Raw genomic sequence first — 16,617 nt, 5'->3', positions numbered from 1 at the left:
AAATGGCTATTCTGGGAATGAGAATGCCTCACCTGAGCTTAACCTCACTTTTATGTCATGGCTAACATGCTTCACGTGTTAGTTGCCTGTTGTTTTATCATTGCCTTTTGCCGTTCTCCCAGCAGACAGATGAAGCCGCACAGACAGATTCGTCACAGCAGCTACAGTCATCAGAGACCACAGAGAAACAGCAACCCAAAAGGTTACATGTCTCCAACATTCCCTTCCGATTCAGAGACCCTGACCTGCGACAAATGTTTGGGGTAGGTTCATAGCTTTTAATATAGGCTCATAGATGAAGCAAACATGCTCCCTGCCTCAGAAATTCTGAGCTCTGACATGTATGTGCACAGTTGTTCAGCATTCTATCATCAGGAGCAATGGAAGTAGACAGCACAACCTTTATTGATTGAATGGTTTACGGATTGGATGATTGATTGTAATTTTACAAGAGAAAGAGATGGTGATAATTTATTGTGGCAGTGTCAGCACACTTCAAAAAGCCTTTAATTAGGGATTTTGCACTTAACTCCAATGTTTTCAATCAAGCGATTTGAAGAAGCTATACGTTTCATTTTGACATTTTTATACAAACGTCCCGAATTAATAAATGTTTGAAACTTTTATTATTTTAATTTAATGTGTAGTAGCATCCCTGTTAACTTCCAAAGCTGCCACTTTCCACAACCTAATGTTAAGCCAGGTACGAATCCATGCCCCTATCTCCCAGGCAACGTTTTGTTACAAGATATTGGTCTCATGATAGTGATAGTAGTTAATTGAAACAGAGAACAGATGCATTCTTTCAGGAGGAACTTGATTAGGTAATCCCTTACACAGAAATATGAAAGGACATATTTAGAACAAAGTCTAATATCTGAAAGGATGATGGTACATGCGGACTCATTTTTTTAAAAAAATGAGCAGGGAATGCAGTTCATTTGAATCAAATGCTCCAAATCTCTAATTAAATGATCCTTCAGGATAATTATAATTGGGTCATGGTACCACACCTTGATATTGTCACTGTGTCTATTCTTACTGGAGCCTTAAAACACACTGCCTGCCACAAGTAGGCTGGGGCCACACCGTTTCTGATTTTTTACATGCAGTAGTTTACCTCTCCCAGAGGTCAGATGGCTGTCAACTGCAATAAATTATTTATACACTTAAACCCAGACTTGGTGTGTGTCCTTTCCCAATAGAATCTAATAACAACACATCATATTGAATCTCGAGAATATGAGATATCTTTTCCTGCGGGTATTAATTTAAATAAAAAATAGTGGATGATAATAAACAAGTCTGTAGAATATGGTACCACACTTTTTATTTCCATTATGATGGCTCCTCCAAGTCTTGCTCACAGCCTGGAATGAATGTTAGTACATTAATGAAAAGAAGAAACAAAAAGAAGTGTAATGTGTTTCTTCAGGAGTCTGAAACCTTTTTAAAGTCATGTCTGAGAAAATCCTGAAGAAATGTGCAGCAGCAGGTTTACTAGGAAACCAAGTCAGACTTAAGGCTGACTAAATCCCCTGGATGTGATGGCCAACACCTTAGAGGTTTTATGGGATATGACTGTAGAGATTTTGGATGTTATCTTCCAAAATTGCCTACATGCTGGACAGGTCATAGTGGACTGGGAATGTGCAAATGTAATATCCCTATTCAAGAAAGCAGAGAGGCAGAATGCAGGAAACTCTAGACCAATTAACTCAACATCTGGCACTGAGAAAATTCTGAAATCTATCATTAAGGAGGAATAAGCAGGATGTTATAAGGAAACAGTTTGGGTCTGTTACTTGAGGAAGGATGCTGGCAGTCCAGAGAAGGTTCATGAGGCTGATGAAGAAGAGTTTAAGTAGGTTGGGCCTCTACTTATTCACATGTAAAAGAATAAGATGCGAACTTTTTGAAATATATGAGATTCCAAGGGGACTTGTCAGAATAGATGCAGAGACTTTTAGGAGAGTCTAGGACTAGAGGGCATAATTTCAAAATATGGGTTTGCATATTTAAGACAGAAATGAGGAGGAATTACTTTTGGAGCACAGTGAATCTGCAAATTCTTTACCACAGAAGGCCATTGAGGCTGGCTCGTAAAGTATGTTCAAAGATGAGAGAGAGAGATTTTCCTCAATAATGGTTTACCTTTGCTCCTACATTGTATGGTCTTCATCAAGCAGAAGGAAACCGTTTTAAACAATTTCTTCTCACATTCTTTGAGAATGCATCAAGCAGAGCAGACAGAGGAACCAGTAAATGTCGTGTATTTGGACTTTGAAATGATGTGGAGGTGCCGGTGTTGGTCTGGGGTGGACAAAGTGAAAAGTCACACGACACCAGGTTGTAGTGTATCAGGTTTATTTGAAATCACATGCTTTCGGAGCGCTTCACCTTACAAAGGGACAGTGCTCTGAAAGCTTGTAATTTCAAATAAACCTGGTGCCATGTTACTTCTGATTTAGACTTTGAAAGTCATTCAATGAGCTGCTACATAAAGGCTTACTGTCCCACTTAAAAATTCATGGTATTTGTGCTGCAGGGACCAATGCTGGATTTCAACTATTTGCAGTCAATATTAATGTCTTGCATGAAAGTACAGTGTACATGTATTGTGTGGGAAAATGTGAGGTCATCCACAATAGTTGGAAGGAATGAAATATGCTGAAATGGAAAGAGATTACAGAATGTTTCAGTATGAAGGCTGTCCTGGTATGTAAATCACAAAAAGTTGGTAAAAACAAGTTTGGATGACAAATGTAGTGATGGAATTTTGCAGTACAAACAGAGGCCATTTGACCTACCATATCTATACCGGCTCCTGAAAGATCTACCCAGCTAGTCCCATTCTCCAGCCCTAACACCAGAGCCCTCTTAAATTCATCACTTTCAAATATATGTCCAGGTCACTTCTGAAACTTCCTGTGAAATCTGCCCGACCACTCTCCCAGGCAGTGCATTCCAAATCCTAACAACTCTCTGAGTCAAGAAGTTTTTCCTCATATCACTCCTAGCTGTCTTGCAGAAAGTCTTGAAATTGTGCCCTCTAGCTACTGATAAAACAAGCAAGAGGAAACAAAATATCTCTCTTTACCTTGTCAAAATTGTCCATTATTTTGAGCATGTCAGTAAGGTCATATTTTAATTTTCTTTGCACGAGGAGAATTAGACCAACTTCTCTAATTTTACCTGGTATCTAAAATTCCTCAGTTCTGGTATCATTCTAATAAATTGCCTTTGTACTTTCTCCAGGGCTTTAATATTCTTCAATAAATAAGGTGCCCAGAACAGAACACAGTACTGACCAATGGTTAAAAGAGGTGAAGCATCACCCTCTTGCTTATTCAGTGCCTCTACATATAAACCCACGGATCCTATAATCTTTCCGAACAACTGTTTCAACTTGCTTCACCACCTTCAGAGAATCATGTACATGAACCCCAAGGCTCCTCTGCTCCTGCACTCTGGTCAAACTTGTACAATTGAGCCTGTATTATCGCTACATGATTTTTCTACCAAAATGTAATACTTTACACTTGTTTGTATTGAAATTAATCTGCCAGATGTCTGCCCATTTGACCACTTTGTCAATGTCCCTCTGAAGGTGCTCAGCATCATCGTCACAATTCACTATTCTCCCTACCTTAGTATCATTTGCAAATTTAGATATTTTGGCCTCAACATTTGCTCTCCAAACCATTTATAAATCAGAAAAAGCAAGGGTCCCAACACCCGATTCCTGGGGAATACTACTTTCAACTTGTTTCTAATCCGAGAAATGCTAGTCTATATATACCTTCTGTTGCCTATCTTTTAGCCAACCTCAAATTACGCAGCCAAGGATGAATCAATCCACATATTTCTAGTTTGCTAACCAACCAATTATGTGACACCACATCAAATATTTGCTGAAAGCCCAAATGTACAACATCCACAGTGCTATCCTCACCTACTGTCTGTGTCAGCCTTATCGAAGAACTCAATTTTATAAAAGAGCATAAATTACTGGAAAAATAACTCAGCAGGCCTAGCAGTGTCTGTGAAGAGAGAGAGGTATAAAATAGGTGCAAATGATAGGTGTGTAAAGGAGAAAATTGGAAAACACTAAGACCAAAGCCGATGAGCTGTGCCAAGAGTGGGAGGTTCTCATCAAAATGGAAGACAGAGATCATGTCTTGAAGTTAATGAGCACAATATTGAGCGCTAGACACTGTGAAGTGCTTTGGTGGAAAATGAGCTACTCTTCTTCCAGCTTGCCTTAAACTTTGTTAGAATACTGCAGCAGGCACAGAGTAGAAATATTAGCATGGGATTAAGATTTAATGAAATGGCAAGCAACTGGAAGGTCAGCATTACTCTTCCAACCAAAACAGAGGGGACCCCTTACACTGAGATTACGCCCTTTCATGCTAAACTTTCCCACAAGGGGAAACAACCTCTACACAACTAGCCTGACAAGCTGCTGAAGGATCTTATGTATTTTAATAAGGTCACCTCTCATTTTTCAAAGGCCCAGTGAGTACAGACCCACAGTCAGAAATGGAAACAGTGAGGTCAGAACAGTGAAGGCAAATGGTGAAGGTGAGAGAAGGATGGAAATTGAAAACTGAATAATTTTCCCAATTCCGGAAACCAAACCAATGACCCATCATTGACATATCAGAGAAAGAGTTGTGGGTGGGGTCTGACTGCAACAGGAATAAGGATGTTCCACATACCCCACATAGTGAGTCAGGAATAACTGGAACCTGTATGGGTACCCATAGCCACACCATCGACTTGGAGTGAGTGGGATGAGTTAAAGGAGAATTGAGAATGAGCTCAGCCAAGCAAAGGAGGGTGATGGTAAATGTGGACTGTGCAAGCTTCTTTTCAAGGAAGAAGCCTACAGAGTTTCTGCAGGGGATGAATGCAGATCCATGATGAAGAGGAGGCAGTTAGGGTCAGAAAACTAGAACCTGAGATAAATTGTCAGGAAAACCATGAATGTCAGTAGGGAGAGACTAAACTGAGGTGGTGGGCGGAGCAGAGAGTCAAGCTTGGAAGAACTAAGTTCAATGGGGCAGGAATAGCTGATGATTTTACCAGGACAGTCTGTCTCTACATTTTGGGAAGGAGTTATAAGTGTGTTGTGCATGGTTGGGTGGACTATAACGAGGAATGCTGTGTAGGGGAGATCTCCAGATGGAAATGAGATCAGTGACAGTCCAATGTACAGCAATGTGATGTTAGGAAGTAGGACATGGACCGGAATTAGATGGGAAGAAGTGTCTGATAGTTAATGCTCAGCTTCTGCAAGATAAATGCCAGTATATTAGATGATAACAGTACAGCTGATAGAATGGAGGGTAGCAAATTCACAGGGGAACAGGTTAGGGTGAGTGAGTGAGGAGAGCAGAGAAACAAAGGTGACCAATGTCACGTCTCAATTCTTGATGAAGAGAATCAGTGCAGATAAAAGGCCAGAGGGAAGGGCCCAGAGTCCAAGCGGAGGGGGATTATTGCAGATGGTTGATAGGTCTTTGAGGTGGGAGAGGACAGTTCAAAGGGGCAGGCATAAAGTCAAAGTCTATGGAAGAGGAGTTCAATGTCTCATCATGCCAGAGTTCTTTGAGGCCAGGGCATAAAGGGATAAAGTTCAACCTTTTGCTGAGCACAGATTGTTCAGCATTCGGAGGAAGATCAGATAGTATAGTCAATTTAATATTGTGTGTTTTTGTTAGGTTACCTTTATTGCAAGAAATATTGATTATAACAGTAGTGAAATCTTAATTGCTACGTCTGTACAGAGCTTTGGTGAAATCATGCCTACAGCATTGCAATTAAATTTGGTTTCCTTATTTCAGAAGGAATATTCTTCGATTGGTAGAAGTTCAAAGAAGTTTCTCTAGTTTGAATCCTGGGATGGAGAGGTTTACTTACAAGGGAAGCTTGAGCAGCTAAATGGAATATTCCTCGAGGTTTAGAAGAAAAGGGGTCATCTTATTGAAACATACTAAATTCTGAGAAGCTTGTCAGGTATAACTAGAACTGGGAAGGACAGTTTCAGGATAAAGGATCTCAAATTTAAAAATGAACATGAGGAGGAATTTCTCCTCTTGGAATTCTTCCCTCAGGGTGCAGTGAAAATGGGTCAATGAGTACTTTCATGGCAAAGCTAGACAACAGAATCAAGGGTAGAAAAGAAAATAAACATAATTTGAAGTCATGTTGGGTGGATTATGTCAACCATGTGTGCAATCTAACTCTTGAGACAAAAGTATCACTTTCCATAATAGCGGGCCTGTGGTTTTCTTTTCAATTTTTAAAGACTTCTATTTATGTTTTCTTTGTCAACTACCGAGCAGGACATTGATCATCATACATGCTCAAGTGCTTATTATTTGGACAAATACAAAGAGGAATGGGGTGGTCATTCTCTGCCAGCCTCTGGGGAAAAGCTAGATCTTTGAGTTTCAAGAGTTAATCAGCGTAGCGTAACCCCTCTACATCTCTATATTAGACAGCTATCCCTTGCAAACTGAGATTTGAATCATATTAGCACAGACCCAATGTAATCCTGCGTAACTCTATATTGATGGTCTACCCAGGAAACCAAACAGGCGGTTATTGGTTCCAAGAGGATGAAAAAGAACATAGAATTAGGAACAGGCCATTCGGCCCCTTGAGCATGCTCTGCCATTCAATAAAATCATGGCTGATCTGTGGCCTATCTCCACTTAGCTGCCTTTGACCCAAATCCTAGATAAACTTTTGATAAGCAAAGTTATTATAGTCTCAGATTTGAAATCCACATCTGGTCCAGCATCTACTGCCATTTGTGGAAGAAAGTTTCAAATCTCTATCACCCTTTGTGAGTAGACGCATTTCCTACCATCTCTCCTGAACCATCTAGCCCTAATTTTTTATCTATGCTTCCAAGTTCTATGATTTTCCAAACAGTGGAAATAGTTTATTTTTATCTATCCTGTATTTTGCTGTTACTATCTTGAACATTTTGATCAGATCACCCCTTAACTTTTAACTTCTAGAGCCTAATTTTTTATAATCTCTCCTCACAACCTAACCCCTGACATCCTGGTGTCATTCTTGTAAACCGACATTGCACCCCCTCCAAGGCCAACATATCCTGCTCACAGTACTCCACGTGGGGTCTCAGCAAGTCTCTGTAAAATTGCAACTTACTTCTGCATTTTTACACTCCAGCCACCTGAGATAAAGGCGTACATTCCATTAGCTTTCTCCAATATTCTCTGCACCTGTTTGTGGCATTTTAAGTCTCTGTGCACCTGAACCCCTAAATCTCTTTGAACATCCACTGTATTGAACTTCATACAATAACCTTTTAAAACATTTGTTCGTTAATAATTGTAACATTTGTAGGGTATAAAGCAAGCATGCACTTGCAAGTAGGCATGCCTCCAGACCAAAATTAGTCATCGCTCTGATTGTTCACTTTTGCTAATGCAATGTAATTCATCCTCAAGTCTATCCACTGTCTGGATCTTGGGCTTGTCTGCTTTGATCAGTGTTGCCCTGACAGTTTCAGCAGATCAACGTTGGCTCCCACAGCATCTCGATCAGACTCCCCTTCTCACGATCTGAGAGACAGGTGGCTGATCCTTCTCCCTCTCTTTTAGGATCTCATCCCATTGTAGAGTTAGGTTACGTAGACAGCAAACAATCAATATTTTGATTTCCAGTCTGGCGAGTGCTGGAGTGCTGCTTCTCAAAGCTCTAGTCAACAAAATGATGACTCGCTGGACTAAGTCTGTCCTGATGATAGGATAACTTTAATGCAGGGATGATATTGAGGACATTGGCTAGAAGGTGTGATTTGCTGAAAATGACTATGTCAGGCTGTTGTTGACTGAACTGTACATCAACTGTCTAATTTGGCCAGAAGGCCAATGTATAATTGAGGAAGACTTTGCAGGTTGGCTCGGCTAGGTAGTGTCTAATGCCCACATTAAAGCCAGCTGGTGCGACCATTTTTGCTCTTCTTTTTTATGGCAGTTTGATATATATGAATGACTTGCTTCACCATTTCAGAGGTCAGTTAGCAGTAAAAATATTGCACTTGTTTTGGAATAACAAAGAAGCCAGACTGGATAAGGATGTTAGATTTCCTTCCCTAAAGGATAACAGCAGGCCAGATGGGTTTTTATGGCAATCCAGTTGTTTCATGGTCACCGTTAATAAAACATGCTTTCTATTTTAGATTTTATTCAATTAACTGAATTTAAATTCCCCAGTTTTCTGTGCTGCATTTTAACTCAATTTTGAATGGATTGTTGGTAACGTAACCACTGTGCTCCATATTACCTTTATAATTCAATTGTCTTGTACTAAATTCTACCTTTCTTGTTTGATTTATTATTTATTATTATGAGTTATTTAATTCAAATACTCTTCTGGTGGTTCAGAATTAACAGGATTCAAACATATTAAATTATGTCATAAAACAACCATGATAGCCTTCTCCATGACAATGTTGCATAACGAGAATCATTGTTGGAAGCAAGAAATGTGTGAATTTTAAAACTGTCCATTCGTCATATGGTAATCCTTATTGTTCTCTTTGTGGGGAAAGTTGGTTCACAATTGGGGCACAAGGAACTGTCCTTTCCCAGGAGATAGCAGCAACAATACATGAGAACAGACTTGTTCAATGAATTGGGAAACTGATTGATTTAAAAAGTGTTGAATGAGGAAACTGAAGAGTTCTGCAATGACTATATAAACCAAATGTTATGTACCCAGTTAACCATACATTAACATGTCCATGCACACTAATTGTGTACAATTGCTGATTAATTCACGTTTTAACTATTCGACACTCTAAGGGCATATCACAAGGTAATAATAGATGAGGAAGATTATTCAGATATAGCATAAAGTTTCTCCAGCTCCTCCCCTACTGCAAACTCCGATTGTTTCTTAAATGCATCTAGAATTTTTGGGTTCCTCACTTTAGAGATAAGCCTATTCCAAATGCCAATCATTCACGATGCAAGAAAGAAGTTCCTGATATGTTAAAATTATAATTTGATGTGACTATTTTGAACCAATGCCCCCTGTCCTAATCTCACAAATAAAAGTAGCATCCAAATTCAGATTTTCTATTCTGCCTTCTAATAGGATGACCTCTCAAGTTTAAAACAAAATTCAGTCTGGGATGCAGGCATCCCATTTCTTAGAAAGATTGGGAGCCTCCCCAAGGACATAACTTTAAGCCTGCAGAGAATTGTGAACAGCGAGTTGTCGGTCTTGTTGGTAGCAGTTCTGATGCACCAAGGGCTGCATCTCAAAATACTGAATCGTGCTCATCAGTCTCTGTCACCTGTGCATTTAAAGGAACTTGCATACGAAGATATGTAGTTTTATTAATTCCATGCTGCAGGGTTTTTTTTAGCAGAGTGTTCTTCTGAGCCCCCAGCTAATAAGCACCTGGGCGTGGGTCCCACAGGGAAAGGATGCGAGGATGTTCAAAAAAGAAAGCAGTAAAAATATGAGAAAAGTATTTTGAATGTGGTGAGCCCAAGCATGCAAACGTCATATTATTGTAGTGGTAGTATTAACAGACAAATCCTTAACTGGTTTGTATGACATTCCTCTTTACACTGCAATATATTATTACAGTTTTGTCATTAGTTTATTGTAAAGAATAGGAAAAACATTAAACAAGGAAATCAGAAATAAACACAGTTTAGTTCTTGAAAATCTGTCAATGAAATTGTAATGGCAAATTGTGAAGATGAATGGGGCTGGAAGGATTGGACAATAAAGCCTTTCACTTGTAATTCTTCCAGGCTGCATTTTCTGGATGCTGCTGAATTCTGCTATGTGCTTGGTTTTTATTGTTTTCCACTGTTTCCTCCTGCTGCTTATTTAAATATTGGCTAACTTGAGAGTACTGCGATCATGTATTGCACCATTATTATTTTTCTGACATTTTTCAAGGCATGTGGCAAGACTGACTTTCAGAGTTGTCTGCACATTTTCTTCAGGAAGATTCTGTTTCACCTTGCATGCTTCTGCATTGTAGTACGAAGACTCTGGCACTAGCCACGGTTGCATAATGTAGCCCTTTTCCCCAGTGGCCACCATCCCTTGTGCCTTTGCTTTCAAAAAGCCAGGTTACATTTTCCTCAGAATGAACAAGCTATCCATGGTATACATTATTCTGTGGCTTTGCCTGCCAAGGATGTGTTATATCAAAATGGAATTGCTACTAAAGGTTGACTACATAGTGAGAGCAAATAATGCCCTGTACCTTGGGAATTGCCATCAAATGGGGTTTTGTTTTATTCATTCATGGGACATGAGCTTTGCTGGCTCGATCATCATTTATTGCCGATATCTATCTTCCTTTGAGAAGGTCCTGGTGAGCTGACTTTTTGAACTGCTGTAGTCCATTTGTTGTAATCTGTATGGGAGGAGTTCCAAGATTTTGACCCAGTGACACTAATAGAATTTTGATACATTTACAAGTCAGGATGGTGAGTGGTTTGGAAGGGAGCTTGCAGGTGATGATATTTCCATGTAACTACTGCCTTTGTCATTGAGTCACACAGTCATATAGCACGGAAACAGATCCTTCAGTCCAACTCGTCCATGCTGCCCAGATATCCTGAAAAATCTAGTTCCACTTGCTAGCATTTGGCCCACGTCCTTCTAAACCTTTCCTATTCATATACCCATCCAGCCTTTTAAATGTTGTAACTGTACCAGCCTCCACCACCACCTCTGGCAGCTCATTCCTTACACACACAACCCTCTGCATGAAAACGTTGCCTCTTAGGTCCCTTTTAAATCTTTCCTTTCTTAAACCTGTGCCCTCTAGTTTTGGACTCCCCTACCTTGGGAAAAGATATTGTCTCATTACCCTATCCATGCCCCTCATGATTTTACAAACCTCTGCAAGGTCACCCCTCAGCCTCTGACAATTCAGGGAAAATAGCCCCCAGCCTATTCAGCCTCTCCCTATAGCTCAAACCCTCCAATCCTGGCAACATCCTTGTAAATCTTTACCGAACCCTTTCAAGTTTTACAACATCCCTTCTGTGGCAGGGAGACCAGATTTGCATGCCATTCTAGACGGATGTGCTCCTGGATTTGGAAGGAGCTGTCAAGGATCTTTGATAAATTTCTATGGTGCATCTTGTAGATAGCACACACAGTTACTCAGTGTCCATGAAGAAGGGGGTGAATATTTGTGGATGTGATCCTAATCAAGCAGACTGTTTTGTCTTGGATGGTGTGAAGCTTCCTAAGTATTGTCGGGGCTGCACTCATCCAGACAAGTGGTGAATATGCCATCACACTCCTGACCTCTACATCTTGTGAGAATGGACAGACTTTAGGGAGTCAAGAGATGAGGTTACTCGCCTCAGAATTCCTAGCCTCTTTCTAGCTCTTGTAAAACCCCACTGGATTTATATGGTGTGTCCCCTTCAGTTTCTGGTGATTCCAAAGTCAAGATGATTGGAGACTTGGAGAAGAATTTGCAGATGATGCTGTTGTCATACTTTTGCTACCCTTGACCTTCTCAGTGGGAGAGGTTGTAGGTTTGGAAGTTGCTGTGAAAGTAGCCTTGATTAGTCTTAATGGACCTTCACCAGTCTGCCTTCCCTTTTTTTTCCTCTCTCCTTGGGCTCTCCAATGATGCTGTAACTCCTTCCTGCCAACCAACCCCCTCCTGCGTCCACCCACTTAGCTACTATTAGTTTGGAGGAAGGGTCACAGGACTTGAAATGTTGATTCCTATTTTCTCTCCGTAGGTGCTGCCAGACCTGTCAAATTTCTCCAGCACCTTATTTTTCGTCTGTTTCACTTTCATCACAGTTTTTTTTTTAATTATAATTTACAAAACTATCATTTCCATACTTGTCCTCAGTCAGTTCTGCATGTTAATATTGGTCGATTCACCAAGTCTTTTTGACATCTTGTGAAAGTTCTTGCTGTTAATGTAATTTCTAAAGTGCACCGTTAAATATCAGCTGTGTATCATCAAATCTGATTTTTTTGAAGTGAATACAGAGCCATAACTACAAGATTAAACTTGCATATTCTCCGGTTAAGCTATGTTATAATGCCTCTTGATAGGCTGCTTTTCCATCATCCACTGTTTAATTTCCAGTTTTTATTAACGCAGCCACAAAAAGTCATAGCCAACTACATTTTGATTGGATGTTAAAATTGAGCAGCAGTCGCATTATTATTACTTAGCAAAGTAAAAATGAGCTTTCAAGTATTTTAAGTTTTTTTTCAATTGTTGAAGATTATTTTGACAGACGGAGTCCAAATGACCAGAAAAAAAAATCCATCTTGTCCACCATTGAAAGTTTTGGCCCAGATTTTATTTCTGCATGGTTGCAGGTGAAATTGTGATTTATTCTTTCACACTGTCTGGCACTCGTCCCCAAAGCATTTCCTGGTGTCAGCTTTATGTGGTAAATGAAGGTAGGATCTGAGTGCTGTTACCACTTCTGTTCGGGAAACTTCTGTTAAAGTGCTAAAAGAACTAAGGTATGCTTGTTTGTTTCTTAAACCTGAAGCAACTTAAGGAGCAAAGCAACATCCCAAAATGTGATCAGAGACTTGTTTCTGTTTGTAAACTGAAACTCTAGTAATAATGGAGATCATATTACATCACATTTCTGCTGTAAGGTTGTCACATAAAGTGACTTCAATGTTTTCATCACCTGACAATGCAGGTCACCTGGTATGAATGGACAAGAGTGAAAACCAACATTTCTGATGTGTTGCTGATGGGAAATGGCATCACATTATCGTTCCACTTCATTCCAAACTACCACTGATGCTTGAGCAAATGATCTTCTGTTCGTCAGAAGCGAAACAGAAAATTCAATGGCCATGATATGGTCCAACAAATAGGCAACCCTTTTGGGAATTTCTTTCCCATTGACTCTGAACTGTCACATGACAGAGCCCTGTTTTGAGATTGTAAGGGCTTCTCCAAACACTGGATCCTGTACATATTCTATTAAGAGTGGCTACTATGTCATGGTAAAAGTCTTACCAGACAATACGGCTACTCTCTCATTGGAGAGACATGACTGGGAGTGGTTTAACCTGAGAATCAGATGAGGAGTGAGGTTAAGAAGGAAAGCCCTTTATGGAAAACTCAACTGGTATGGGAATCGAACCCTGGCTGTTAGTGTCAGTCTGTATCACAAACCAACCATCTAGCCAACTGAGCTGAACCAACCCCCCTCTTTCTGCTTAAATCATGTGGACATTCTCATATTGAGAATTTATAAAGGAAAAAGGTCCACACTTACCCATAATTAATTGGTACATTTGCATCAATAACTCTCAAATAAATTGTCACAGAAATAAGTATCACATTTTTAAATAATGAATTTTCATTACCATAGTACATGGAAAGATAAAATTCAATTATGTGCAACTTTCCATTCCAAAGTGTCCAAACCTCACTGGACTGTCATCAATCTTTTTCTACGTCTGGTAACTGGGTAGGAGAAACTTATTCTTGTTACAGTTGTGAGTCCAAATCCTATCTTAAAAAAAAGCACTATTTTTCTAAACTTTCTTCCCTCAATCTGAATAAGAAGGCAAATTAAAAATGCAGAATTGTAATGGTTCAATTACAAAAGAAAATGATGTCCTGTTGTGTTTATGTCCTTGCGGATGTGATTTTAAATAACAAGGTCAGAAATCACACAACACCAGCTTATAGTCCAACAGGTTTATTTGAAAACACAAGCTTTCATACCCTTACTCCTCCTTCAGGTGTTAGTGAGAGACGTATTATCAGACACAGAATTTATAAGCAGAAATCACAAGGTCACACCACTGATGAGGATGTACTAAACAAACCTAAGATGCTGTTAAATCTTTAATCAGTTGGAGGGTTTTAATTGATTAATATGTATATGTCAACACATGAATTCCTTTGAAGTTACTGTCCTGAGAGAACTCAAGATTTTATCAGTGTAAACAAGAGGTGACATTTTAGGTCAGACAATGCATGTTAGGTGTAGAGCCTTATTTAGAATCTGTTTGTGTTTTGGTTTAGAGTCAGACTGGTTTTATTTCTAAAGTAAGAATTTATAAAACATCACATTTACTGACTATCTATTAACTGAGATAACAAAGTGTAGAGTTGCATGAACACAGCAGGCCAAGCAGCATCATAGGAGCAGGAAGGCTGACTTTTCATGCCTAGAAGGGTCTAGGCCTTCAGAAGGGTCTAGGCACGAAAAGTCAGCTTTCCTGCTCCTGTGATGCTGCTTGGCCTGCTGTGTTCATCCAGCTCTACACCTTGTTATCTCAGATTCTCCAGCATCTGCAGTTCCTACTATCTCTGTCTATAAATTGCGTGCTTTTTGAACAAGATAGAATGCATCTGCAAATATAAATTCACCCCATAGATTCATGTGTGTGCGTGTGTGTGCGTGTGCGTACATGTGTGTGTGTGTTTGTGTTTGTGAGGAAGAGTATGTGAAACTTTGATGTCAACAGGTCCACACTTTATTATTTAAAGGAAAAGTATATTCATAAAGCAGTATTTGGCAAGCCTTTTTTAATCTATTTACAAGTAGAATGATGATGATACAAATCGTATAAAAATATCATGCCAGTGATACTGTACCTGATTCGATTTTAATATTAAGGTATCCTATACCATCAAACAGCAGTCAGTGCATTTAAAAGTATTGTATTGGAAGGATGTTGAGATGTTTGTGAGAGAGATGAAAATGGAATCTGTAATTGTATGGCATCTAAAAAATCAGATTTCAACCAAAGAGAAATGGTTTTTCAAATATTTTTATGCAGTTTGTAACAAAAGCCACAGCTGCCATTGCATTGACACTTGACTTTACCCTTTTTGTAAAAGAACTAAACAGTCCATTCCTTCTAACTCAGCTGTGCTGATGTTGGTAGCTATTGGACATGCCTAAGCTAACAAATCCATAGAGCATCACATTACACAGAATTGATAAGGTAGCAGAATTTTAACCTAGTATCAGAAACCTCATGGGATTGAGTGAAACACTGGACTTACATACCATCCAATATCACTGTTCTCTGACTTCAAAGGAAGTAAAATTGAGCAGGATGTAAAATAAGCTCTCCACCTATCAGATTTACAGTGGGTTGTTCAGATAAAATTGCCCCTAATAAATCCATACATACTGTATGTTTCTAGGAGCTGACTTTGTTCATTGAATAAATTAATATACAGAATTTAAGCCAAAAAGGCTTCTATGTCCTGGCTTCATGAAGCCACCCTAAAAATAACAAATATGCTTGTAACACATTTCTAACTTCCAGAAACATTTGCTCCAGAATGATTTTGAATTCACTAAAGTAACTTTAAGACTTTACTTATTTCTACACAGTAGTATAATTATTATTTGTAAAATAAATATTTCACTAGCCTTTCTGAAGGTGCTATTAAGTGCAAATACTACATAAAGTTTTATGTGTGGAATGCGATAAATCATATTCAGTGTTGTAGTAACCTGCAAGAGGAAACTGTCAGTTAGTAGTATAATTATATAAGAGAAATATAAACAGTGCCTAATATTTCAGTAACAACTGTTACACATTTCCAGCTTTGATATGATTTGTCAGAAAATAATCAGTTGCTTGAAAGTAGCAGCCAATATGATCCAGCAGCTTGGCAAGATCCGAATAAATTAATCCAGAAACATTCATGCCTTAAATCAAATATCATGAAACTTACCATGATTTTCAGAATCTTTAGCTCCTGAATAATATGCCTTATATTTAAGAAAATAAAATTTGCATTTGGAGTATGATCTACCCCTGCGACACAAAGTTTGTTTTTAAAACAGAGCAATTTGGCTCACCATTGGCACAGTCCCTTTTAATGACTTACTGAGGAGCAATTTTTTTAAAGAACTTCGCCACTTGGATAAACTTGGATCTGCACCTACATGCTTCTGGTGATAATTCAATTCAAAATCCTACTAGCTGTTCCCCAACAAGCATTCAAAGTCTCCGTAAGCAGGAACCAGGTAGAGGTGTGACAGACTGTGTTTATTATCACCTGTATACATCATTGCATAAAGTCCGAATGAACTTTTAGTATTTCCAATCCAGCAGTTGCAAACTAGCTGTTAAAGTATTCTGTGCTCTCTTTGAGAACATTTATGAGAGAATATATTATGCATTTGCCTTTCCTTGAAATTGCCACAGACTATGCATTTTCAAAAAAAACCCTCCTATAGCACTGTAGTGGCATTAATCCTCATTTTCAGAAGTGTAAGTAAAGACATCACGAAGTGCCACTGAAAAGTTCAAAATTTAACTCAAGGCCTCTGGGATCAGCAACCTTGCATAGAGAAGGAATATGCATGAATACTGTGGAGACCACTTATCTTGGCTGTCTATATGGCCCAAAAGCTTTTACTATATTCAAAGACCGCATTGATCTGCTCCAACCATCCTGCGCATAGTTTGCCCCCTGACCTGTGTGAGAAAGTAGTATTCTCAAGTGACTGTCATGAATTTTCTTGTCTTTTTAATTTACATGCAGAGGCAAGGCTTAGCTCTCTCCCTCCTACGACTGACCCTGCTCTCTTGCTGAAGCAT

General features: G+C 39.1%; 1 protein-coding gene across 26 annotated transcripts in view; it reads left to right on the top strand.

The window, feature by feature from the left end:
• rbfox3a (RNA binding fox-1 homolog 3a) overlaps positions 1-16,617 on the top strand; it is a 509,932-nt gene that overhangs the window by 380,012 nt on the left and 113,303 nt on the right. For 24 of the 26 annotated variants that reach the window (XR_009447076.1, XR_009447075.1, XR_009447077.1 and 21 more), the window contains one exon: positions 123-263. Coding sequence is in view for 23 of the 26 variants with exons in the window: in XM_059653730.1 (XP_059509713.1) it covers positions 123-263 (141 nt within the window). In the remaining 3 variants the exon portion in view is untranslated. The remainder of the gene's footprint in view (positions 1-122; positions 264-16,617) is intronic. The other 2 variants (XM_059653718.1, XM_059653740.1) reach the window with 1 other exon arrangement.

This window comes from Stegostoma tigrinum, chromosome 22 (genome assembly GCF_030684315.1).
Source record: "Stegostoma tigrinum isolate sSteTig4 chromosome 22, sSteTig4.hap1, whole genome shotgun sequence".
NCBI classification, from domain to species: domain Eukaryota; kingdom Metazoa; phylum Chordata; class Chondrichthyes; order Orectolobiformes; family Stegostomatidae; genus Stegostoma; species Stegostoma tigrinum.
This window is presented reverse-complemented; position numbering and strand designations above follow the sequence as displayed.